General features: G+C 44.5%; 1 protein-coding gene across 3 annotated transcripts in view; it reads right to left on the bottom strand.

Annotated features, from left to right (window-relative positions):
* The window catches only part of RPRD2 (regulation of nuclear pre-mRNA domain containing 2), a 145,992-nt gene that overhangs the window by 44,580 nt on the left and 76,000 nt on the right, over positions 1–25,412 (bottom strand). For 2 of the 3 annotated variants that reach the window (XM_030188296.1, XM_030188297.1), the window contains 2 exons: positions 11,648–11,851; positions 3,761–10,517 (listed from right to left, as the gene is read on the bottom strand). In XM_030188296.1, coding sequence (XP_030044156.1) covers positions 7,762–10,517; positions 11,648–11,851 — 2,960 coding nt within the window. In that variant the 3' untranslated portion in view covers positions 3,761–7,761. Of the gene's footprint in view, positions 1–3,760; positions 10,518–11,647; positions 11,852–25,412 lie in introns of those variants that run through there. The other variant, XR_003940045.1, reaches the window with a different exon arrangement.

Raw genomic sequence — 25,412 nt, 5'->3', positions numbered from 1 at the left:
CCAAAGTGAGCACCTGTTCTCTGAGAGCCATGGTGACTATGTTTAACCTCAGAGCCACATCAGTGGCATTTTCAAAGCAGCAAAATTTACCAAACATTATTGCTTAGAACAGGGGTCAAAGGACATTGTAATTTGAAGAATAGTTTTCTATAATCTTTGCTTATTATTTCTTTCCATCTCCATCAAGCCAAAGAAGTCCCTCGGGTCATAGGTATAAAGAATACAATAGCAACCCCTCAGTTTTGGACCTATCATCCAGCATGCCTACATTTCTCCTACTTATCTGTGGAGAAAGAATTGCTTACCTGTAACCAGGCGTTCTCCGTAGATAGTAGGGGAATGCAGCCACACACTCCCTTCCTTCCCCACTAAGCGCAACACCAAATTACACTTCTCATGGTAGCAGCTAAGATACTGATTGAGGAAAGAAGGGACCTGACCAAGCTCAGGTATGCCCACAAATGCTCAGAGGGCAAAAGCGTCTTGAGGTCAAGAGCTCTGGTATGGAGGTATCAGGATGACATCACCATTCAACGTGGCTGTATTCCTTTCTGTGGCAAAATCCCATTGTTTTCTATATCCAAATGACTGGCACTGTGCCATTGTGTCCAATCTTTAGTACTCATTGTGTGTTATGTCCTTGCTCTATACAGCATCCTCCACGCTTTCCCTGTGTAGACCATCTCTCCTTAGCCAGTTTCAGACAAAATATGGAGACTTTTTCTTCAGGGGAATACGTTTTGTTTTTGTGCCTCTGCTTCTCCTTGTAATGAAGACTGGCTTGTCAAAGATGATTCCAGGCATTCATGAAGGCCAATGCTCATTTTGCAGGTATAAACATCATAGCCCATACCATACAATGAAGACATAGGTTAAGAGTCTCTGTTATAGCCATTTTGTACTTGCAGATGTGTAGCATTTAGAGCTGGGCTTGCTGTCCAGCACATTAAAAAGGATAGCCACCAAACAAACAAATCATGGAAGAAAATTATGAGGAATTAATTTTTTTTTGGGGGGGGGGGCGGGGGACACAGGGAGTTGAGGCAAGAAAATGAAAGCAAAAAAAAAAAAAGGGCAAAACAAAAAGTGCTTTGCTTTTATGGACAAAAGGAGCAGAAATGCTTGAGAATGCTAAATCTACCTGCTTGAGAGTGTGCAAAGAAAAAACTGAGGAGAGGTATGAGTTAAGAAAAACTTAAACCAACGGCTGGTATCACCCACTTGTGACATATCCTACTTATCTGACTAACCAGCAGACTCCAAATAGTTTCTTTTAGTCCATTCTTTTCATCCAAAGAACAACAAAGACACATCCTTTAAGCCAGGGGTTCTCAACCCAGTCCTCAGGACACACCTAGCCAGTTGGGCTTTCAGGATACCCAAAAGGAATATGCTTGAGATAAGTTTGCATACCAGGGTATCCAAATCTATCTCATGAATATTCATTGTGGGTATCCTGAAAATCTGACTGGTAGGTGTCATGAGGACTGGGTTGAGAACTCCTGCTCTAAGCTAAGGGAAAATAGACTCCACCCTCCTCAAAAGGAAATGTGATTCACAAAAGAAATTATGTAAGCTGATAGTTACAACACTAAACTTCAAAAGTAAACCGAATCAAAATTTTAAAGGATGAAAGCCTTCAAGGATAAGCACTGATATACCCTTAAGTGCTATTTAGTTTAAGAAAAGGCACTTTGACAGAAGCAATTATTGGTACAAAAAGTAACTTTTAGTCTAGATTAGCAAATACATGTTGACTGGCTGGATTCCTGGTATATCATCAACTTATACAAACCAAAAAAAAAAAACAGTCAGCCATATCAAGGGGTAGAGGAAACAAAATTTAAGACCAGACACAGCCCATGTTTCAGCAGAATGCCTGCATCAAGGGTCATTAAGTGACAAAGAATTCTATTTCACTGTTTCCTAAAGGTATTCAAGTTAAGATACTTTGATCTGGTGTTACAAAATGAAAGACCGTATTGATAAATCCACAATTCAAGCAGCAACACTCTCTTTGGTGTGTTTTGTTGACAGTTTCATTACTATGCTTTCAACTTAACCATTACATACTACCGTCACCAAAGTCCAAACCTGAGCTAACCAACCTCCCTGATGAACAGTGGCTAGTCAATTTCCAAACACCAACATCAAAGGGGGAAGTCAATATTTAGAGAATTAGTGATTCCCATCTCCAAAAAGGCCCCTGCACACCGAAGATTATCTACAAAACAAAATATCCCAGCACTTAGTGGATATAAAAGAATACTGTCAGTGTTAATCTGGTTTTGCCATTTACAAATGCATGTGAAACAAATTGCATTACTCTATTTTTCAAATCAGTGCTTAAAAGGTAAACTTAAAAAAACAATTTCTTCGGATAATGTGAGAAAATATTAGCTTATGCAACGATGTTATGCCTCTCTTCAGCTAGCAAAATCAGGCTTCATTCTCCTAACCAAAGGCAAACTTAAGTTCAAGATCTCTGTAGAACACAATATAAATCCACATAAACCAGTCAAAAGTGGTTTGCAAAGGGATTCTTGTTAAGTGAACCTTTTCTTATTCTTCTCTCATAATCTGGTTATTACCTGGGACCCTTGCTACACACCAAGCTAGACCTTCAGGCAGTAATGCTCATCAGAGCTGGTGTGATAAAATACAAGGTCTGATTGTACTAAACACCAATCAAAAAGACTGCTAAAATCTCTTACACTATTCATTTCAGAGAGGTTTGTCATTTGTATCAAAATTTTTTTAAACAAATTCGTAAGTATTTCTTAAAGGTTTTTTTTCCCTTCAAAAGTTACAGCATGATTATACTAATATATCATTGAGAAGGAAATCTGAATACAAGGGACCAGGAAATCTTAATGGAGGCATGGGATCTTCTTTCATAATATGACTGTCTTAAATCATCATCAAAAGCCAAATGTAAGGATGATCAGCTATGAAAACCTCAGGATAAAGGGGGGGGGGGGGGGGGGGGGGGTCTAAGGTTATGAAACACTGAGTACTGCTATTACAGTCATCTGTGATACTGAAGTGTAAGGCAAATTGTGCACACAAATAACTCACAATGAATAGGTCTTCTAATCCAATATTTTACCAGAATGTATTACTAGTTAATAAAAACCCTTGATTAGATTTATACACGACCCTTCAAATTTCAGCAATTATTGTTGGTCATTCTGTAGCTATCAAAACTTGTGAATCTGGCCGACAAGTGGAATACAAACCCAACAAGGTGTGAGGTGGTATTATGTACATTGACTGTTTCTCATACATTTAAATAATGGCATCCCTCCATATGATCATGCAGGATACTGTAGTGGCCTGCTGTTGCCTCGTGTAACATACAGCACCAGGTGATCTTCCATCCATGCATGAGTCAGGCTTGATATACTTAACTTCCAAGATATGATGGGATTAGACTCACCTACTGTGATGCTGGTGGGAAAGGATGGGGAGGGGATACCCAACTATAGGGTAAACGTGCTGAAAATTACAGGAACCTGCCAATTTTATCCCACTTTGTTGAGTTTGTATTAACAAGCTTCCACTTCTGGCATGTAGAGCGAAAAAAATAATTTGTTCACTTTTGCAAAGGAGTTTTGAAATTCTTTTGACCTGTCAGTCTTAAGTACTATAGACTGAGCTTCTGCCCTAATTAATAATTAATTCATTGGGCAAGAAGCACTGAGAACAGAATGGTGCAATCAATCATCCTTAGGGATGCACCAACCATGCCCCAATTTGCCCCACTTCCTGTGTGAAGATGTAGTTTTGATTTCCTTAAGAAAAATAGGTCATCTTCATACATGTATTGGAGTAAACCCCCTAAGGATTCGTTCTGTCCCACCTGATCTGACATGAACCTCCATACCCTAATCGTTCATCACATTTGATGATGTGGCTACAACCAAAACTACATGAATTTAATGATCTCATAACTTTGCTGTAACTATTATAAAGAACATGTTAACATACATTTAACATACAATCTCAGAACTGATGGTTTTAAGGTAATCATGAATCCAAATACCTTTTGCATAAGGAAAATCAACATTTACATGCTACTGTCAGTGAAGCCAAGTTACATAGTATATACAACCACTAAAAACATAGCTGTAGGCATCAATTTGTTAAAGCTAACCCCTTATGTCATGGAGTCTAAAGCATCACAGAGTAATGTGCTGGTCTGTGATGTGGTTGCATTGAGAGAAAATGGTTTGCTCCTTTGAAAGGACACCACACAAAACAGAGAGCATTTTTATTAAATTTTAACACAAAGTAAATCCCTCTCCCTCCAAGAACACAAACTGTTTTCACGGAAATCTTGGATTTTTGCTCTAACTTGCAACAGCTACATACAACTTCCAGTTCTTCTAGAAGCACAGCATACTTGTAACCAGAGTACAAATTTTATTTAACACATCCAGATTAAAGCTTCTTTCTTGATTCTTCTTGAAACATGGCTAGAAAGTGACATCATGTTTTTTTCCATTAAAAAAACCTTTCCGAATGTACAAGAGAAAATAAGTATATGCACTAAAGAGAAGGCCTTGCTGCAAGTCCTTTTCTTGAACCTAAACTGTGAATGGACCGCAGTTATTGTAATCTTTTACATTCTATCATCAACCTATACATTCCAGGTGTAAGCTAAAGAAAAGAATTTCAAAGAAGTTAGAGTGGTTTGTTTTATTAATTGTATTAATAAACATGTTGCTTTTAATATCTGTCTCAACTGCAGGCATCCTCTTCCACCACACTTAACATTTGAGAATATCAAATCCAATGTAACTAATGCATCTTAACAAGCACTGGAGGGGAAAAAGCAGTCAGTATATACAGCACTTAACACTGCACTTTACTGTGACAGACCAACTTTCAGAATGCAGGTTAATCCCTCCTGTGGGGCAAAAAAAATTGGCATGTTCACATTATTCTACTAGGTTTATACCTTAACTGATGTTGTTCTGCTTAAGAAAGGTAGAGTCCTAGTTAGTACACTTAGAAAAACGCTGTGTGGAAAAGCTTCTCTTATATTACATTGAAAATATGGAAAATGTCTGCAAATGCTCAGAAGCCAGTTTTGCAGGAGAGCACGTTTCCATTTGACTGCTCAGTTTTTGAAAAGCAAAGGACAAACATTACACTACATTGCAGCATCTATACTGCGTTCTCCATCTGTCACCAGCCTAAACTTACATTCTTTTTCCTCCACCAAGGTGAGATACAGAAAGAATTAACATCAGGGTTAAAGATCTTAAATTAGAATATGTTTTGGGTGATGGTCTCTAATTTTTTCTTTTAATCTCCACTAGTGAGAAATGTGTGATAAACTTGGCAAGGCTGCACTTCCAAAAAGTGGTTTCAAATGACTGTATCAATAAGGAAATTTCTCATCCACTCTTGAAAGATATTATAAACTGAATTGCAAAATGAACAAAAAAGTGCACATACTGTGTTATAACTTCCTAGATTATCAGGAAACTTCCCCTTTTTTTCTTTACTACTATATGCAACTTAAAGGACATATCACATCGAACTGGGTCGCTACAAAGAATGTGTACATTTCCCAGTGTTTGAGCCTGGTTCAAGCACCAATCAAAACAAAATTTATCATTTACATAAAATTGAGAAATCAAATGTTAGCTAACATTCCACTGACAACACTATTACCTCTGCATAAAAGTGTCATCCATAGTATGTTTAAGAGCTCTGTGCACAAATTTAAGACTTGGGAATGGGTTTATCGTATGTAAATATTTATTCTCCACAGTGAGAGATTTCATACATACAAAGTGATTATATGTTATAGGGCAAAGAGTATCTATCACCTCACGCATGAAGATGAATGGTCAAGCCACTCAATGCTATAGGCTCATTTACTGAGCTTTTCAATTTGGTGCTCCCCCCCCCCCCCCCCAGAATTGTATTCTTCCTTTGTCTCACAGGAGTACGTTTGAGAAGACACGTTGGATTAATCAACTTGATCTCACTAAAATGCAGAAGTAATGACAGCAGACACACAAAAAAAATACCAAGACCTATTAAATGTACAGAGCTGCTGTCTTTCATCTTATCTCACAACAGGGTAAAAGTTCATTTGTAAGATAGAACAAAAGGCAGCAAAGTGCATCTAGTTTGAGCAATGCTCATTCGTCAATTCTTCTGCATGCTATTTCAGTATCTATTACAAATTATGAAATTTTTTGCTCCAGGTTATGCACAAAATGTGAAGAGGAAATCTGCATGTACTAAAATGAAGACTTTTAAGTGAAAAGGACTTACTAAAGGAAGTAGTTATTACTTTTATACAATATTCTTTCAATATTATGCTTTAGCTCTGTAACACAATTTACACAATTTAGTTGCCTCTGTTTAACTTGGTGGAAATATATATAACTCTGTATATATACAAGTGAGCCAGATATTTCTACTTACAAAAGAATGTTATATAGACTGGCATTTTAATCCATATTGATTTTTTTCCTCATACTCTCAACATAAATATGTAGTTTCCAGAATGTATGCTTTACACAGGGAAGAATATTGTGAAAAAATTCCAATTTCAAATATGGGTTCTCTGTCATATGTTCATTATTAGAATATGCCAAAATTTGCCATTCTGCTGCATTTCACAATTTAACTTTTCATTTTTATGCTGCACTTCTGTAAAAGGTTATATGTCATAGGACTACAGAATTAATGGCAAACCCTTCCCTTCTATCCCATTCCAGAAGCTGTCAGTACCTGCAGAAGAAAATCTGGAAGCAAGAAACAAATCATATGTGCAGAGAGGTGTGAGCACATAACATACTGCAGAGCTAAGCATGCATCCCATCCACCCCCTCCTCCCATTCCATAGAGATACAAATGGTCATATGTGCATGTGTATTTTCTATGACTTGCTAATTCCCTCTCCCATATATTCGTTTGTACACATTCCTGAACAAGGGACAGCTTTCTGAGGGGGGAAGTAGGGAAAAAAACAGGGGAGAAAAAAGGCAGCCAAAACCATACTCCATGAATCACAAGCTGGAATCTATCATAAAGTGGCTGAAGTTGTGAGACACTCAGTGGCAGCCTGGTGAAGACCATTTAATTTGAGCAGCTTTTCTTCATTCATAAGGAGACAAGTGGGAGGGAATGACAAGAAGAAACTGGTGGTGTAAAAGTATTTTATCATTTTTCTACACAAAATTTCAATAACCAGAAAAAAAATGGTAGAAGGTAAGTTGACCTCCCTATTCCTGTCACCATGACTCACCTAGCTGGACAATGGAAAGCAGTGTGGTGTTCGAGATATTTCAAACTGCTTCACAGGCAGAGACGACGCTGAGCAGAGATCATTGAGGAAGAGATCGAGATTAACTGAAATCCCAAGCAAAAGGCACAAGGAAGGGTTACTACTCATCACTGGTTGTGGAAATCAGATGGCTGGTCAGCTTTCAGCAACACAAGCAGGGTCCCCACCCTTCCCTTTTCTTAGGCATATGAACAAAAGGGGGAACAGGAGCTTATGTAGAAATGTTATCAGTCAAAATAACATCCCAAACATCAATACATGTTTGGTTAAAAGATTATTTTTCCTCCCAGGTGGCAATAAAACATTTTTCTAGCTTTATGTCACCTGAATAGCTTGGAAAAAAAATTAAACAAAGGTTCTCAGGGCCCCAAGGAATTAAAAGGAAACACCTCTGCACCCGCTGCTCTAGAAAAACATTTATAAGATCTCCCATGTAAGTCTCTGGTTTAATACCGAGGAGGATAAAATGGCCGTTTTGGTGCAAAATATGGAGGTCCCCTACCAAAAGGGGGCCTAGGCCTTTTCAAGCCCCGAGATGGGTCTCTATTTTGGAAATGGTTCCTGGGCCTAAAATCTGGCCGTGGGTTTCTCATCATTCCACTCTGATGCATACTTTCTCTAGGAGGTGGGCCAAGAAGTGAAGGAGGATGACCGCTAAAGGATGGTCCATGTTGATCTCGCATGTGTGTAGGTAGGGTTAGGTTCTCTTGAAGTCTACCAAGGGGTGGACATCCATGGTCTTGTTGAGAAGGGGTCACAAGGTTGCCTGGAGGTCCTGGATGCAAATTAAAATGCTCATTCATTGCTCCTTGATGCAGCGTATTATGATCCTTTGCAAATGGAATACCACTATGATCTAACAGAGGAGGGGGAGAAAATGGAATACCCCCCCGCTCAACAGGTGGGACTGGAGGTGGTGGAGGGGGAACAGAAAATGGAACTACTCCATGGTCTATAGGAGGGAGAGGAGGGACAGGAAATGGAATACCACCATGTTCAACAGGTGGAAAAGGAATACCACCATGTTCAACAGGTGGAAGAGGCAAAGGCAGCGGGGCTGATGTCTCTTTTGAAAAAGGATTTGTATGCTCCACTGATGGCATATGTGGAGGAATAATGTGATCCCTGGTAAAGAGACTTCCATGATCTGCTGGTGGGGCAGCAGGCAGTCCAGAGGGGGGTGGGCCAATTTGTTCTCTCTGGAAAGGAGTTCCATGCTCTATGGGAGGTGCAATAGGTGGTGGTGGTGGTGGCGGAGGCGGTGGAGGAGGACCATGATGATCAAAAGCAGTGCTGAAATTATTTGCTCTGAAATTGCTTACATTTTCCTGAAAGTGTGGTGTGTGCTGGTTCTTAAATCCAGTTAGTCCACTGTTTCCACTCACAGTGGGCAGTTCAGGGGCATTTGAAGGGCCTTTATCAAAAGAATTCCCGGCGTTACTCATCTCAAACCAACCTAATCTACCCGCATCTTGTCCATGTCCTCTATTCCCTTTCCCAAGGACTCTGATAGATTCTACTGTTTGAATGGGTTCTCCTGACAGCCTCCTATTTTTGGCATTATGGTAACCCAAGGTTTCTATAGGGGCTCCTTTCTCTTCAGTACTATCAGGCAAGTCTAAAGAAGATGAGGATACTCTAGTTTCTATGCGATAATGCTCTTCCGGCAGCTGCTGCTGGTCAGCAGGTATTCCAGTCTGACTTACATTAGATAGAGCCCCTTCATTTGCAGTGCTTTTAGGAGTCTGATTGTCATCAGAAGGTTTACGAGATGCAATTTTCAGCATATTCTTAAACTCAATAGTTGAAGTTGCAGAAATAGCTGAGGTTAGAGGTGTCTCCATGTTAGAAACAGGGGGTCTAACAGAAGTACTAGAAGGTGTATTCTGAGTAGGGAAAAGTGGTCTATTAGGAACTGAATGAGGGGAGTCTGCATATTGATTCTGGGGCAAACCAGAATGTACTAGAGATTTCGACAAACTACTATGATTGGAGTCAGGTGTGAAAAATGTGTCACTCTTACTAGGTGATGGTGACCTGTCTGGACCTCTATCACTTCCCCTTAGATTGTAATTTCCATACATATCAGGCGAAGATGGCAACTGACCACAACTCTTCTGATCAAGTACAGACCCTAATGTCGGAGGAAAAGTAGATTGCACACCAAGCTCTTGAGACTGATGACCAAAACCAGACATCAGTGACTGGTAATCTGCTGGATCGAGGTGCTTACTTGATTTTAAAATAGATTTTGCAGGTTTCTTCTCAAGATTTACCATGGCAGAAGGTGGGGGCCCTGAATAGTCAAAGTCACGATAGTCTTCATCCTCTTTAAAAGATGTATCTGGGTAGAATTTCTCTTGCGAAGACTCCATTACTGAAGAGCATTTTTCCACAGTATCAGAGGCTTGTCCATATGCTGCTGGTGAGGAATTTCCCCCGAGAGAGAAAGGTCTATAGGAAGGCACAGAATTAGACAGCTCTTCAGAATAATCGTCATTTCTGCTCTGTGGTGGTGATCCTGTGCTACTCGGTGTAGATGATCCAGGACTTATTAACTTAGATATTAAAGACATGGTGTCCACATTACTTGAAGTTGGTTTATCCATCATCTCATCCTGAGTAGGTGTTCCACTCCTTTCATCACGAACTGGTGTTCCATCTACATTGTCCACCGAGGTGCTAGTAGGACCTCGATGGAAATCTGATGAGTGACTTTCAGATGGGGTACTAGTGGCTCCCAAGCTGCTTAGAATTGGGATATTCAAATTTAAACCACTAAAACCAGGGTTTCCCTTTAAAAAATTATGAATTTTCATTTCTAGACTAGTTGGTGAGCAAGACTCTGATTCTGTCTTGGTCTTGGAAACCTCTGATGACTGGCTCATTGAGGTTTCTGTGGATGACCGGGAAGGACTGGTGAAGCCATGAGAATTAACTGGTGGTTTGAAACTAGAACTGGAAAGACCTGGACTATGAGCCATGGAGGTCTTGATTACTGAAGTAGAAGAGACTTCAGAAACAGATGAATTTGGAGAAAAACCAAAACTTTTGGCAACAAAAGGTGAAGTATTGGAGGGGACATTTCTCTCTTTCATACTGCAAACTGTGGTGTTGACTGGGGATGTCGAAGTGCTATGAGAAGCAATTCCACTTGATAAAGCTGTGTTTCCAGCTACGTTCTGAAGTAAAGATGTTAAACCTGCAAGAAACATTTGAATTAATTTTTTTGATCCTTTAGATAGAATGCATCATCTCAATTTATATCATTTAACTGTTGCATATGCTATATTTTTTCTGAAAACGTATAAAAATTTCAATTTCAAACGAATTCAGTTCCCAGGTTAGCATAATGGCAGCACATGGGATGTTACTTGTAGGACATGAATAATCTGCTAGCACTTTTATCTGCCAGGGAAAAAAAAATTTTTCCTGTATTTCTTTTGCCCCAAATATCAGCTATTCTCCCTTTCTCAATTCCTTGCCAGTAGCATTCCCCTTACAGCTTTTTCACTGAACTTCTTTCCTCCTCCCTGAAGCTTATCACCTTTATCCTGCTTTCCTGTAATTTTATTTTATTGTAATCAGCTCTGAGAGTCAAACTAGACTCTAGAAAGTCAAATTCTCTGCAGCCTCTTGATTTTCCTCAAACCTGCAGCAATACCAGGGTCAATTCTGCTGTTAGAATTACATGAGTGGTACTGCACTGCTAAGAGAGGTACCAGCGTGGGAGTTTTATCTACAGTAATTTCAAGTTGTATCACCTTGAACCAGAAGGGTTGTTAGGAGCAGTGGAAATGAGATCCTCCTGCTGCAGGCATCAAAGGGTTTGGACAGAAAACAGGGAACAAATTTGGCCAGGAAAGGGTGGCTGTAGTCTGTGTACATAGGAAATGGGCAGTTGAAAGCAAAAGGATAGACAAGACTAATAGGGAGATGGTGAGGACAAAACAAGAGAGGAAAATGAGGTTAGGAAGTATGCAGCTCCTCAAATTATTACTGCCTCTTACAGTTACAGGACACGAAGAAACTCACACCTACTCCTTCCAGCACTGAAAATTCCATTCACCCCCAGCAAGTGGGTTTTAAAGCCCTGTATACTAAAGGTGGTATGTTTGATTACAACTTCAGAATCAAGTTTTGTGCACTTGATAATATTCTATCAGAGTCACTCAAACAGGAAATCACAAACTTTAATTCCAAGAACTCTGATTTCTAGAATTCATTTAGAGCTGCAGCATCAAAGTTTTAAACCCTAAAAATGTAGTACTTCAGATACAAAAAATGTTTAATAAAATAAATAATCCTGATGTTATTTTAACCACTGTGTACCTTGTAGTCCTGGTGCTGAAGAGGCCTGGGTTTTGGAGAGTGCTGAAAGGATGCTCTCTGGAGTAATCTCGACCTTAGAGAGAATATTGGCTAATGGATTCTGAGACACAGGAGCTGTTCCCTGAACCGGGGTCTTCAGACCACCAGAAAGAGTCGTAGGAGTTGTTGGTGTCCCAGGGGAAGGCCTAGAAGCAGGACTCACCCCTGTGTGAGAAAAATTTAGCATAACTCAGTAATACAGTTATGAAGTTACATTGTACAGCATTATGCATATTTTAATTGAATTCTGAGATTACATTTTTCCTTTAGTATCACCAAACCAGTCCAGAACCTGTGGGTAATTCACACCCAGCAGCTGATGAAAATAGAGAAAAATAGTCCTGCATACTTTGTCCAATAAGGGCACCATGCAGCTTTAGGGATTCAATATTTTGAACGACAAATAAATGGATCAATTGCTTTACTTTTCTTTTGAGATATTGTATAAAATACTACTCATGTTAACATATTGTTGTTAAACAGGCTACTGAAAGTTAAACTATTGGAGAAACAAAGTTGAACCTAAGGAGGAAGTAATAATTCACATCAAGAACAAAATACAAGATTAGAGCAATTTAAAGGTGTCTATAAACTGGTTTGGTAGGCCTAAAGGAAAGAAAATCAGCAGGTAAGACCTAATTTCTCCTTCCTTAGCGTCCTCACCAGACCTCACAGTACCTTACGAAATGTTTGCAAAAAGAGATAGCTCCTAGAAACTGATTTGAGTGCGAGAACCTTCAATTTGGTTCTATTAAGAGGCTGAAAAGGTGAAAGTCCTAGTGCCTTGAAGACCTGATTCAATTTTGAGAGGAATATACAAAAAGATCGATATATTGCACTTGCAGAATCACACCATGAACTTGAACCTTTAAAGACACCAAACCTAATCTTTTATTCCATCCTGAAGAAACATCAGAATCTAATCTTTCTTTTATTCCATCCTGAAGAAACATCAGAATAGCGAATGTTACATACTTGTAGAAGGTATTCTCCGAGGACAGCAGGCTGATTGTTCTCACTGATGGGTGACGTCCACGGCAGCCCCTCCAATCGGAATCTTCACTAGCAAAAGCCTTTGCTAGCCCTCGCGCGCTGATGCGCACCGCGCATGCGCGGCCGTCTTCCCGCCCAAAACCGGCTCGTGCCGGCCAGTCTCATATGTAGCAAGACAAAGAGAAGGGAAGACACAACTCCAAAGGGGAGGCGGGCGGGTTTGTGAGAACAATCAGCCTGCTGTCCTCGGAGAATACCTTCTACAGGTATGTAGCATTCGCTTTCTCCGAGGACAAGCAGGCTGCTTGTTCTCACTGATGGGGTATCCCTAGCCCCCAGGCTCACTCAAAACAACAACCATGGTCAATTGGGCCTCGCAACGGCGAGGACATAACTGAGATTGACCTAAAAAATTTACCAACTAACTGAGAGTGCAGCCTGGAACAGAACAAACAGGGCCCTCGGGGGGGTGGAGTTGGATCCTAAAGCCCAAACAGGTTCTGAAGAACTGACTGCCCGAACTGACTGTCGCGTCGGGTATCCTGCTGCAGGCAGTAATGAGATGTGAATGTGTGGACAGATGACCACGTCGCAGCTTTGCAAATCTCTTCAATGGTAGCTGACTTCAAGTGGGCTACCGACGCTGCCATGGCTCTAACATTATAAACCGTGACATGACCCTCAAGAGCCAACCCAGCCTGGGCGTAAGTGAAGGAAATGCAATCTGCTAGCCAATTGGATATGGTGCGTTTTCCTACAGCCACTCCCCTCCTGTTGGGATCAAAAGAAACAAACAATTGGGCGGACTGTCTGTTGGGCTGTGTCCGCTCCAAATAGAAGGCCAATGCTCTTTTGCAGTCCAATGTGTGCAGCTGACGTTCAGCAGGGCAGGAATGAGGACGGGGAAAAAATGTTGGCAAGACAATTGACTGGTTAAGATGGAACTCCGACACAACCTTTGGCAAGAACTTAGGGTGAGTGCGGAGGACTACTCTGTTATGATGAAATTTGGTGTAAGGGGCCTGGGCTACCAAGGCCTGAAGCTCACTGACTCTACGAGCTGAAGTAACTGCCACCAAGAAAATGACCTTCCAGGTCAAGTACTTCAGATGGCAGGAGTTCAGTGGCTCAAAAGGAGGTTTCATCAGCTGGGTGAGAACGACATTGAGATCCCATGACACTGTAGGAGGCTTGACAGGGGGCTTTGACAAAAGCAAACCTCTCATGAAGCGAACAACTAAAGACTGTCCTGAGATCAGCTTACATTCCACACGGTAATGGTATGCACTGATTGCACTAAGGTGAACCCTTACAGAGTTGGTCTTGAGACCGGACTCAGACAAGTGCAGAAGGTATTCAAGCAGGGTCTGTGTAGGACAAGAGCGAGGATCTAGGGCCTTGCTGTCACACCAGACGGCAAACCTCCTCCACAGAAAGAAGTAACTCCTCTTAGTGGAATCTTTCCTGGAAGCAAGCAAGATGCGGGAGACACCCTCCGACAGACCCAAAGAGGCAAAGTCTACGCTCTCAACATCCAGGCCGTGAGAGCCAGGGACCGGAGGCTGGGATGCAGAAGCGCCCCTTCGTCCTGTGTGATGAGGGTCGGAAAACACTCCAATCTCCACGGTTCTTCGGAGGACAACTCCAGAAGAGGAGGGAACCAGATCTGACGCGGCCAAAAAGGAGCAATCAGAATCATGGTGCCTCGGTCTTGCTTGAGTTTCAACAAAGTCTTCCCCACCAGAGGTATGGGAGGATAAGCATACAGCAGACCCTCCCCCCCAGTCCAGGAGGAAGGCATCCGATGCCAGTCTGCCGTGGGCCTGAAGCCTGGAACAGAACTGAGGGACTTTGTGGTTGGCTCGAGATGCGAAGAGATCCACCAAGGGGGTGCCCCACACCTAGAAGATCTGTCGCACTACACGAGAATTGAGCGACCACTCGTGAGGTTGCATAATCCTGCTCAACCTGTCGGCCAGACTTTTGTTTTCGCCTGCCAGATATGTGGCTTGGAGCACCATGCCGTGACGGCGAGCCCAGAGCCACATGCTGACGGCTTCCTGACACAGGGGGCGAGATCCGGTGCCCCCCTGCTTGTTGATGTAATACATGGCAACCTGGTTGTCTGTCTGAATTTGGATAATTTGGTGGGACAGCCGATCTCTGAAAGCCTTCAGAGCGTTCCAGGTCGCTCGCAACTCCAGAAGATTGATCTGCAGATCGCGTTCCTGGAGGGACCAGCTTCCTTGGGTGTGAAGCCCATCGACATGAGCTCCCCATCCCAGGAGAGACGCATCCGTTGTCAGCACTTTTTGTGGTTGAGGAATTTGGAAAGGACGTCCCAGAGTCAAATTGGACCAAATCGTCCACCAATACAGGGATTTGAGAAAACTCGTGGACAGGTGGATCACGTCTTCTAGATCCCCAGCAGCCTGAAACCACTGGGAAGCTAGGGTCCATTGAGCAGATCTCATGTGAAGGCGGGCCATGTGAGTCACATGAACTGTGGAGGCCATGTGGCCCAGCAATCTCAACATCTGCCGAGCTCTGATCTGCTGTGACGCTCGCACCCGCGAGACGAGGGACAACAAGTTGTTGGCTCTCGCCTCTGGGAGATAGGTGCGAGCTGTCCGAGAATCCAGCAGAGCTCCTATGAATTCGAGATTCTGCACTGGGAGAAGATGGGACTTTGGGTAATTTATCACAAACCCCAGTAGCTCCAGGAGGCGAATAGTCATCTGCATGGACTGCAGGGCTCCTGCCTCGGATGTGTTCTTCACCAGCCAATCGTCGAGATATGGGAACACGTGCACCCCCAGTCTGCGAAGTGCCGCTGCTACTACAGCCAAGCACTTTGTGAACACCCTGGGCGCAGAGGCGAGCCCAAAGGGTAGCACACAGTACTGGAAGTGACGTGCGCCCAGCTGAAATCGCAGATACTGTCTGTGAGCTGGCAGTATCGGGATGTGCATGTAGGCATCCTTCAAGTCCAGAGAGCATAGCCAATCGTTTTCCTGAATCATGGGAAGGAGGGTGCCCAGGGAAAGCATCCTGAACTTTTCTTTTACGAGATATTTGTTCAGGGCCCTTAGGTCTAGGATGGGACGCATCCCCCCTGTTTTCTTTTCCACAAGGAAGTACCTGGAATAGAATCCCAGCCCTTCTTGCCCGGGTGGCACGGGCTCGACCGCATTGGCGTTGAGAAGGGCGGAGAGTTCCTCTGCAAGTACCTGCTTGTGCTGGAAGCTGTAAGACTGAGCTCCCGGTGGACAATTTAGAGGTTTTGAGGCCAAATTGAGGGTGTATCCTTGCCGGACTATTTGAAGAACCCACTGATCGGAGGTTACGAGAGGCCACCTTTGGTGAAAAGCTTTCAACCTCCCTCCGACTGGCAGGTCGCCCGGCACTGACACTTGGATGTCGGCTATGCTCTGCTGGAGCCAGTCAAAAGCTTGTCCCTTGCTTTTGCTGGGGAGCCGAGGGGCCTTGCTGAGTCGCACGCTGCTGACGAGAGCGAGCGCGCTGGGGCTTAGCCTGGGCCACAGGCTGTCGAGAAGGAGGATTGTACCTACACTTACCAGAAGAGTAGGGAACAGTCTTCCTTCCCCCCAAAAATCTTCTACCTGTAGAGGTAGATGCTGAAGGCTGCCGGCGGGAGAACTTGTCGAATGCGGTGTCCCGCTGGTGGAGCTGCTCTACCACCTGTTCGACTTTCTCTCCAAAAATATTATCCGCACGGCAAGGCGAGTCCGCAATCCGCTGCTGGATTCTATTCTCCAGGTCGGAGGCACGCAGCCATGAAAGTCTGCGCATCACCACACCTTGAGCAGCGGCCCTGGACGCAACATCAAAGGTGTCATACACCCCTCTGGCCAGGAATTTTCTGCACGCCTTCAGCTGCCTGACCACCTCCTGAAAAGGCTTGGCTTGCTCAGGGGGGAGCGCATCCACCAAGCCCGCCAACTGCCGCACATTGTTCCGCATATGTATGCTCGTGTAGAGCTGGTAGGACTGAATTTTGGCCACGAGCATAGAAGAATGGTAGGCCTTCCTCCCAAAGGAGTCTAAGGTTCTAGAGTCTTTGCCCGGGGGCGCCGAAGCATGCTCCCTAGAACTCTTAGCCTTCTTTAGGGCCAAATCCACAACTCCAGAGTCATGAGGCAACTGGGTGCGCATCAGCTCTGGGTCCCCATGGATCCGGTACTGGGACTCGATCTTCTTGGGAATGTGGGGATTAGTTAGAGGCTTGGTCCAGTTCGCCAGCAATGTCTTTTTCAGGACATGGTGCATGGGTACTGTGGACGCTTCCTTAGGCGGAGAAGGATAGTCCAGGAGCTCAAACATTTCAGCCCTGGGCTCGTCCTCCACAACCACCGGGAAGGGGATGGCCGTAGACATCTCCCGGACAAAGGAAGCGAAAGACAGACTCTCAGGAGGAGAAAGCTGTCTTTCAGGAGAGTGAGTGGGATCAGAGGGAAGACCCTCAGACTCCTCGTCAGAGAAATATCTGATGTCTTCCTCTTCCTCCCACGAGGCCTCACCCTCGGTGTCAGACACAAGTTCACGAACCTGTGTCTGCAACCGCGCCCGGCTCGACTCTGTGGAACCACGTCCACGATGGGGGCGGAGAGGTAGACTCCCTGGCCCGCATCGGCGAAGCTCCCTCCGCCGACGTAGTCGGGGAGCCTTCCTGGGAGGCGACGGCAGTCGGTACCGCAAGCGGCACCGACGCCGGCGACCTCACCCCGGGCGATGGACCAGCCGGCGCCACGCTCGACGGTACCGGTGGCGCAAGCACCGACGGTACCGGAGGGGTAGGGCGCAGCAGCTCTCCCAGAATCTCTGGGAGAACGGCCCGGAGGCTCTCGTTCAGAGCGGCTGTAGAAAAAGGCAGGGAAGTCGATGCAGGCGTCGACGTCAGAACCTGTTCCGGGCGTGGAGGCTGTTCCGGGCTGTCCAGAGTGGAGCGCATCGACACCTCTTGAACAGAGGGTGAGCGGTCCTCTCGGTGCCGATGCTTGCTGGGTGCAGACTCCCTCGGCGACCCAGAGCTCTCGGTGCCAACGCGGGAAGGGGACCGGTGTCGATGCTTCTTCGACTTCTTACGAAGCATGTCACCGGAGCTTCCCGGCACCGACGAGGAGGACGTAGAATCCAGCCGTCTCTTCCTCGGGGCCGAGACCGAAGAGGGTCGGTCTCGGGGGGGCTGTACCGCAGGAGCCCTCAGGGTAGGGGGAGACCCACCCGAAGGCTCACCGCCACCAGCAGGGGAATGGACAGCCCTCACCTGCACTCCAGACGAAGCACCACCGTCCGACGACATCAGCAGACGAGGTCCCGGTACCACCGACGTCGATACAGTCGTCCGATGTCTCAGCGCCGATGCAGAGGGCCGATGCCTCGATGCACTAGCAGCCGAGGATGAAGGTCTGGACGCTGAAGATGTCGATGCACTCGATACCCCCGGTGCCGATGCCGACGAAGAGCCCGAGAACAAAATGTTCCACTGGGCTAACCTCGCTACCTGAGTCCGCTTTTGTAAAAGGGAACACAGACTACAGGCCTGAGGGCGGTGCCCAGCCCCCAGACACTGAAGACATGACGCGTGCCTGTCAGTGAGCGAGATTACCCGGGCGCACTGGGTGCACTTCTTGAAGCCGCTGGAAGGCTTCGATGTCATGGGCGGAAAAATCACGCCGGCGAGATCAAAAGTCGAAATGGCGAAATTTGGCACCAGAAAAATAGCGGAAAGGAAATTTCGACCGGGGCCTAATAAAGGCCTACCCCGACGACAAAAGAAAACTTACCGGGGCTAAAAAAACTCGAAGTACAGGAAGGGAAAAACCAAGAGGTCTTTCCGAAACAATTTACAAAGTTTCTCACAGAAACGAGTCGAAAACGATGCGCGAGGTCGACTTTTCGGGGCACGAACGGCAAACACAAACGTACCGAGCGCGGAGAAAAGAAGACTGGCCGGCACGAGCCGGTTTCGGGCGGGAAGACGGCCGCGCATGCGCGGTGCGCATCGGCGCGCGAGGGCTAGCAAAGGCTTTTGCTAGTGAAGATTCCGATTGGAGGGGCTGCCGTGGACGTCACCCATCAGTGAGAACAAGCAGCCTGCTTGTCCTCGGAGAACTAATCTAATGCAGAACTTGATTAGTTGCTAAAAATCCCTAAAAAGGTCCGATGCAACTTATAACTGTAAATTATTGTTCCCCATTATTGTTTGGGTTCTCTTTTATTTTATAACAGTGAGGTTGAATACAATCTTAATTTAGAATAAAGAGAAAAGTTTTCAACCGTTTAAAAAATAAAAAAACAAATAATTTGAAACCATCCTAATTGTAACTGGTATAGAATTCCAGACATGGCTGAGAAAACAAATTAACAGGTTCTGGGGCTTCCCCTGTAGGACGAGAAATAAAATACAAGCAATTTTTAAAACACGACCCTTCAAAGGTAGCCAACGCAATTCCTGCAAATGACTACAACACTATCAAATTAACTAATTCGAAAGATCAAATGGACAGCTGTATTTTAGAGTTATTTCTGCATTTGTATCCCACGTTATCCCATCTTATGTTAGGTTCAATGTGGCTTACAGTCATCTAAGAGGCATAGGTTACATGTATATAGGTTTGATGAGGTTTAACAGTTATCTTAAGGTAAGTTGGTTGCAGTGTGTTTACAGTTATTTTATAATAAAAAGTGTATGCGACACTGATCCATTAGGCATGACGCAAGCCTAGTTGAATTTTACATTGTCATGGTTGTGGGGTGTGTTCCAGTGGTCTTCTTGTCTACTTTGGGTCATCAGAAATGATTTGTCTGAATAAGTGGGCTTTCAGATGTTTTTGAAAGGGTAAGTAATTGTCCATGAATTTTATGCCTTTCGATCGTGCATTCCAGAGTTTGGTGCAGATATATAAGAAGCTGGCAGTGTATGTAAATAGGCCATTGTAATTTTCTAGACAGAGATACTCAATCTGATGTATAAAGAATTACAGTAGTCCAAATGGCATTGAATATTTGCACTAAATAAGCAAAATGATGTTGATAAAAATAAGACCTTATCAACCATAGTTGTCTCATATTAAAACATTTTTTTCTCTTAAGTTGAACCTGAATATTAGATTTTCAATACCACAAAATCTTAGTTTTGGCTGTATACTACTACTACTACAAATCATTTCTATAGCGCTACCAGTCGTACACAGCGCTTCACAGTTGAACATGAAGAAAAGACAGTCCCTGCTCAAAAGAGCTTACAATCTAAATCAGGACAGACAGAAAGGACAAATAAGGGATAAGGGTAAGACAGACAGATAGGACACTAAAAGACAGGAAGACAAGATAAAGGTTACGAGCAGGTGACAAGTTAGGAATTAAAAGCAGCATCAAACAGGTAGGCCTTTAGCCCGGATTGGAAGGCGGCCAGGGATGGAGCTTGACATAATGGCTCAGGCAGACATAAGGTATAACCTTTAGAATATTGAGAAGCACTCAATTTTGAAGCTGGGTGATGCAAGATGATGTCCTGCTGAATGTATCAGTAAAGATGGCAAAAGCAGCATCAAACAGGCCTTTAGCCCGGATTTGAAGGCGGCCAGGGATGGAGCTTGACGTAATGGCTCAGGCAGACATAAGGTATAACCTTTAGAATATTGAGAAGCACTCAATTTTGAAGCTGGGTGATGCAAGATGATGTCCTGCTGAATGTATCAGTAAAGATGGCAGAAACAGGAATAAGCATAAAAATATCTGCATACAAAAATAAATAGCTCGCCCTGGCATAATTTAATCGAGCCGAGCAAGCTCATTAAAAGATTGAACATCAGAGACGAAGGGGAGCCCTGGGGCATCTGGCACTTAGAAGACCAACTTTGAGAAAAAGTTCCATTTTTCCAAACACTTTTCAACACCGGTCCGGCCAACCCAAGAGTGAACAACACAGCAAGACAAACTGCTCTCTATATGCAACAGTGATTCACCCTTTGTTTAAGAAAAACAACTTTGACAAAGACAAACTTGAAAGTTACCGGCCAGTATGCAACATCCCATTTCTAGGAAAACTTATAGAACAAACAGTCTGTGTTCAACTCAATGAATGGCTAGAAGACAGCAACTGGCTACATCCATGTCAATCTGGATTCAGACCCGGTTATGGAACAGAAATGGTCCTTGTATTCCTACTAGATGATCTTCACAGAAATCAAAACAGGGGATTCGCCTCGGTGTTAGTACTGCTAGATTTGTCAGCAGCTTTTGACACTGTGAACTATGATATCATGCTAGCACGACTGACAGAAACAGGTATCAATGGAACAGTACTTGCTCGGTTCAGATCCTATCAGACAGGCAACAATCCATAATGTTTGGCAGCAACTCATTGCCATCATGGCCACTGACCTGTGGGTACCACAAGGATCAATACTGTCACCTATTCTGTTTAATATCTACCTCAAGCCACTAGCTGAGCAGATTTAGTCAATGGACACTCAGTTCTACATCTACGTGCATGATGTGCAACTACTCATACCTACTGAGCCTGACTTGCCTACAGCCCTGAATAAACTTATTATCTAACATCAATTCAAGAATGGGCTAAACACAACAAACTTTGCCTGAACCCAAGTAAAACAGAGCTTCTCTGGGTCCCTAACACAAGTGGATACATAACTGACATCAAAATCTCTTTTGGGAAGTACGAGTTCACCCTCAAATCACAAGTCAGGGACCTTGGAATACAGTTAGATTCAACACTTACTCTGATTCCCCAAATTCAAGCAACCTTCAAGAGTTGCTTCTACTATTTGTGACAGCTACGCTGCCTCTTCGTTACATCGAGAAGGTAAATCTTATTCTAGTTGTGCATGCCATGATAACATTAAGACTAGATTACTGTAATGCACTCTACAACGGTCTGACTACAAAGCGCCTGCACCAACTTCAACTGATTCAGGATGCTGCAGCAAGACTAATAGAAGGTTACCAGGCAAAATAGTGGAAACTATTATAAAGAATAAAATTACAGAACACGTAGACAAACATGGTCTAATGGGACAGAGTCAGCATGGGTTCAGCCAAGGGAGGTCTTGCCTCACCAATTTGCTTCATTTCTTTGAAGGCACGAATAAACATGTGGATAAAGGTGAGCCAGTTGATGTAGTGTACCTAGATTTTCAGAAGCTTTTGACAAAGTACCTCAAGAGAGACTTAAGGAGTCATAGGATAGGAGGCAATGTTCTGTGAAATAAGAATTGGTTATTGGACAAAAAACAGAGGGTAGGGTTAAATGGCCATTTTTTTCACTGGAGGAGGGTGAACAGTGGAGTGCCGCAGGGATCTGTACTGGGACCAGTGCTATTTAACATATTTATAAATGATATGGAAATCGGAAAGGCGAGTGAAGTGATTAAACTTGCAGATACCACAAAACTTTTCAAAGTTGTCAAAACGCATGCGGATTGTGAAAATTTGCAGGAAGACCTTAGGAAACTACTGGACATCCAAATGGCAGATGAAATATAATATGGACAAATTCAAGTTGATGTAAGAATAATCCGAATCATAGTTACCTGATGCTAGTGTCCACTTTAGGAATCAGCACTCGAGGAAAAGACCTAGGTGTCATTGTAGACAATACACTGAAATCTTCTGCCCAGTGTGCAGCAGTGGACAAAAAAAAAAAAAAAAGCAAACAGGATGCAATGATTAATTAGAAGAGGGATGCAAAACAAGACCAAAAATATTATAAAGCTTCTGTATCATTCCATGATGCAACTGCACCTTGAGTACTGGTTTCAATTCTGGGCACCGTATCTAAAAAAAAAAAAAAAAAAAAAAAAAAAAAGATATTGTGGAATTAGAAAAGGCTCAAAGAAGAGTGACCAAAACGATAGAGGGGATGGAACTGCTCCCATATGAGGAAAGGCTAAAGCGGTTAGGGCTCTTCAGCTTGAAAAAGAGACAGCCGAGGGGAAGATATGATTGAGGTCTACAAATTCCTGAGTGGAGAGGAGAGAGTGGAGGGGATGGAACTGCTCCCAAATGAGGAAAGGCTAAAGAGATTAGGGCTCTGCAGCTTGGAAAAGAGACAGCTGAGGGGGGATATGACTGAGGTCTACAAAATCCTGAGTGGAGAGGAGAGAGTGGAGGTGAATCGATTTTTCACTCATTCAGAAAGTACAAAGAAAAGGGGACACTCAATGAAACTGCATGGAAATACTTTTAAAACAAATAGGAGGAAATATTTATTTCAGTCAAAGAATAGTTAAACTCTGGAACTCGCTGTCAGAGGATGTAGTAACTGTGGTTAGTGTATCTAGGTTTAAAAAAAGGTTTGGACAAGATCCTGGAGGAAAGTCCTTACTCTTGTTACTAAGATGGACATGGGGGAAGCTACTGCTTGACCTGGGATTGGTGGCATGGCATGTTGCTATTATTTGGGTTTCTGCCAGGTACTAGTGTCCTGGATTGACCACTGCTGGAAGCAGGATACTGGGCTAGATGGACCATTGGACTGACCCAGAATGGTTGTTCTTATGTTCTTATGGCTGCCGAGGACAATCTGGAGCAGTACCTCCAAATGCGGTGAAGCACTCTGCCGATCATCAGCCACAAGGGGAAAGACGTAGAGCAATGCGGACCCCGGAGAAGCAGGGCATCGATGCCCTCTTAATGGAATTCCCTTTTTCTGTTTTAAAAACTGGAGAGCCTAGGCATTGAATTGGGTTGCCATAAGGTCTCGGACCAGGATTCCCCACTTCTGCGTAACCAACAAAAGTCCACTGCCAACAGCTCCCACTACCCCGGATCCACATTGTTCCTATACAAAGTCTGCCTGAACATTCATCGTCCCTGCGATGTGGGATCTCAAAAGCTGAGACAGATGAGTCTCCACCCTACTCAGAAGCAAATCTACCTCCCGAGCTAGAACGGAATTGCGATTGCCCCCATGCCTGTTGATGTAGGCCACCGTGGTCATGTTGTCAGAGAACACACGAACCAGTGTCCGCTCCAACAGGGATGGAAACACCAGAAGAGTTCCAACCGGTTGATTGGTCACTGGGACTCTGTCGCGGACCAAAGACCCTGTGCATATTGGGACCAACCCGGTCAAACTAGCATCGGTGACAACCACCGCTCAATCAAGGGAGGCTAATGGAACGCCGCAGCATAGGTTGGCTGCTCGCAGTCACCAGGTCATACAGCACCTTGCTTGCAGTTGCCACTGGAGGTGACGATTATAATCCTGGGACACCAGAGACCAATGGCTCAGAATGGATTGCTGAAGGGGACGAATTTGAGTCCACTCCCACAGAACCACCTCTAGCATCACCCCCATGGACCCTACACCTGCAAGTAGTCCCAGACCCTGGAAGAGGGGGACTGCATCAATACTTCTTACAGTCTTTAAAATGAATCCTAGACGGTCCAGTCTTCCCGGAACAACGGGGTCTGTCCTATGGTAGGTGCTGAGACGGAGTCACTTAAGTCCTTAACCAGCTTCTCCAAGTACTCCATAAACAACAGCTTACCCTTAAATGGCAGCTTAACGAACAGCTGCTTGGAGGCTGCATTCGCCGCCCTGCAATACAACCACAACAAGCGGCACACCACCACTAAGGACATCTGCTTGACCAATGACCGAACCAGATCATACAAGGTGCCCGCCAAATAGGCCAGGCCAGTTTCCACATCTGGAAACGCCGAAGGCTAAGCACCCCGCCTCAAGCAAAGAATCCTCGGCCTGCTGCACCCAGGACCGCATAAGAGATGCACACCACCACCTGCAAAACCAGGGCAATGATCTCGAAAGAAAGCTTGAAAGTGGATTCCGGCTTGCAGTCCTGTACATCCTTGAGCGTCACACCGGGTTCTACCGGCAAAGTCGTGACTGCCGCCACAAAGGAAATAACCTTAGGCAGCGCCAAGCTATCCAGTTCTTCCTTAGCCACCAGGATAGAGATGGGACATCGCTACCTGGAGGCCAGTATCCAGAGTAACCCACTGTGCTAAAGCAGATTCCTGTATAGCCTTGTGCACCGGAAAGGCCTTCAGAGGCCTCCAAGTGTTCACCATCTTAGGATTAGAGGCAACCAAAGCTGGCAGCTCTGGGGCTGAAATATTTAACGCTTGCAAGGCTTTGGAAATAAAGGCCGGAAGCTCCTCTTTATGGAACACCAAGACCACCATCTGATCATCTGCCTCATCCGCAAGGACCTCTTCCAGCCTTCAGCTCCTCTAACCTGTGTGAGGACAGAGAGGTTATAGTCAACTCCCCTCCAAGGGACAGAGGGCCAGGAGACCCAAACTCCAACCCTGAACTAAAGCGTTGCCCTTTGCCCCCAGAAGCAGGCTGAACTGGCTGAGACCCAGAGGAAGGGCAGAATAAATTTAGTGCAGACTAAGAGCCTAGTTGTGCTCTCTTCAATAAATATGCTCTATGCAATAGCAAAACAAATTCACCCCATGGGATCCCCTAGGGAAGCACCATGCTCCCCCCTTAAGCGGAGGACTGTACCGCCTCCTCAGCGGGTAGCAGTAAAACACCCCTGACATCATGGTGTCAGAACCACAGTTAAGCAAGATGGCTGCTGAAACTACACTGGCCTGAGGGGAAGAAGGGTGTGTGTCCGGAGCGTGCCAAAATCAACAGATGCCGCAGTTGCGGGCTCAAGGCCTGGACATGCTCCCAACGCTGCTCTCCGCTTTCCTCAGCGGGAGCTAA

Source organism: Microcaecilia unicolor, chromosome 14 (genome assembly GCF_901765095.1).
Source record: "Microcaecilia unicolor chromosome 14, aMicUni1.1, whole genome shotgun sequence".
NCBI classification, from domain to species: Eukaryota; Metazoa; Chordata; class Amphibia; order Gymnophiona; family Siphonopidae; genus Microcaecilia; species Microcaecilia unicolor.
The sequence above is the reverse complement of the archived record's forward strand: the minus strand, read 5'-3'. Positions and strand labels throughout refer to the sequence as shown.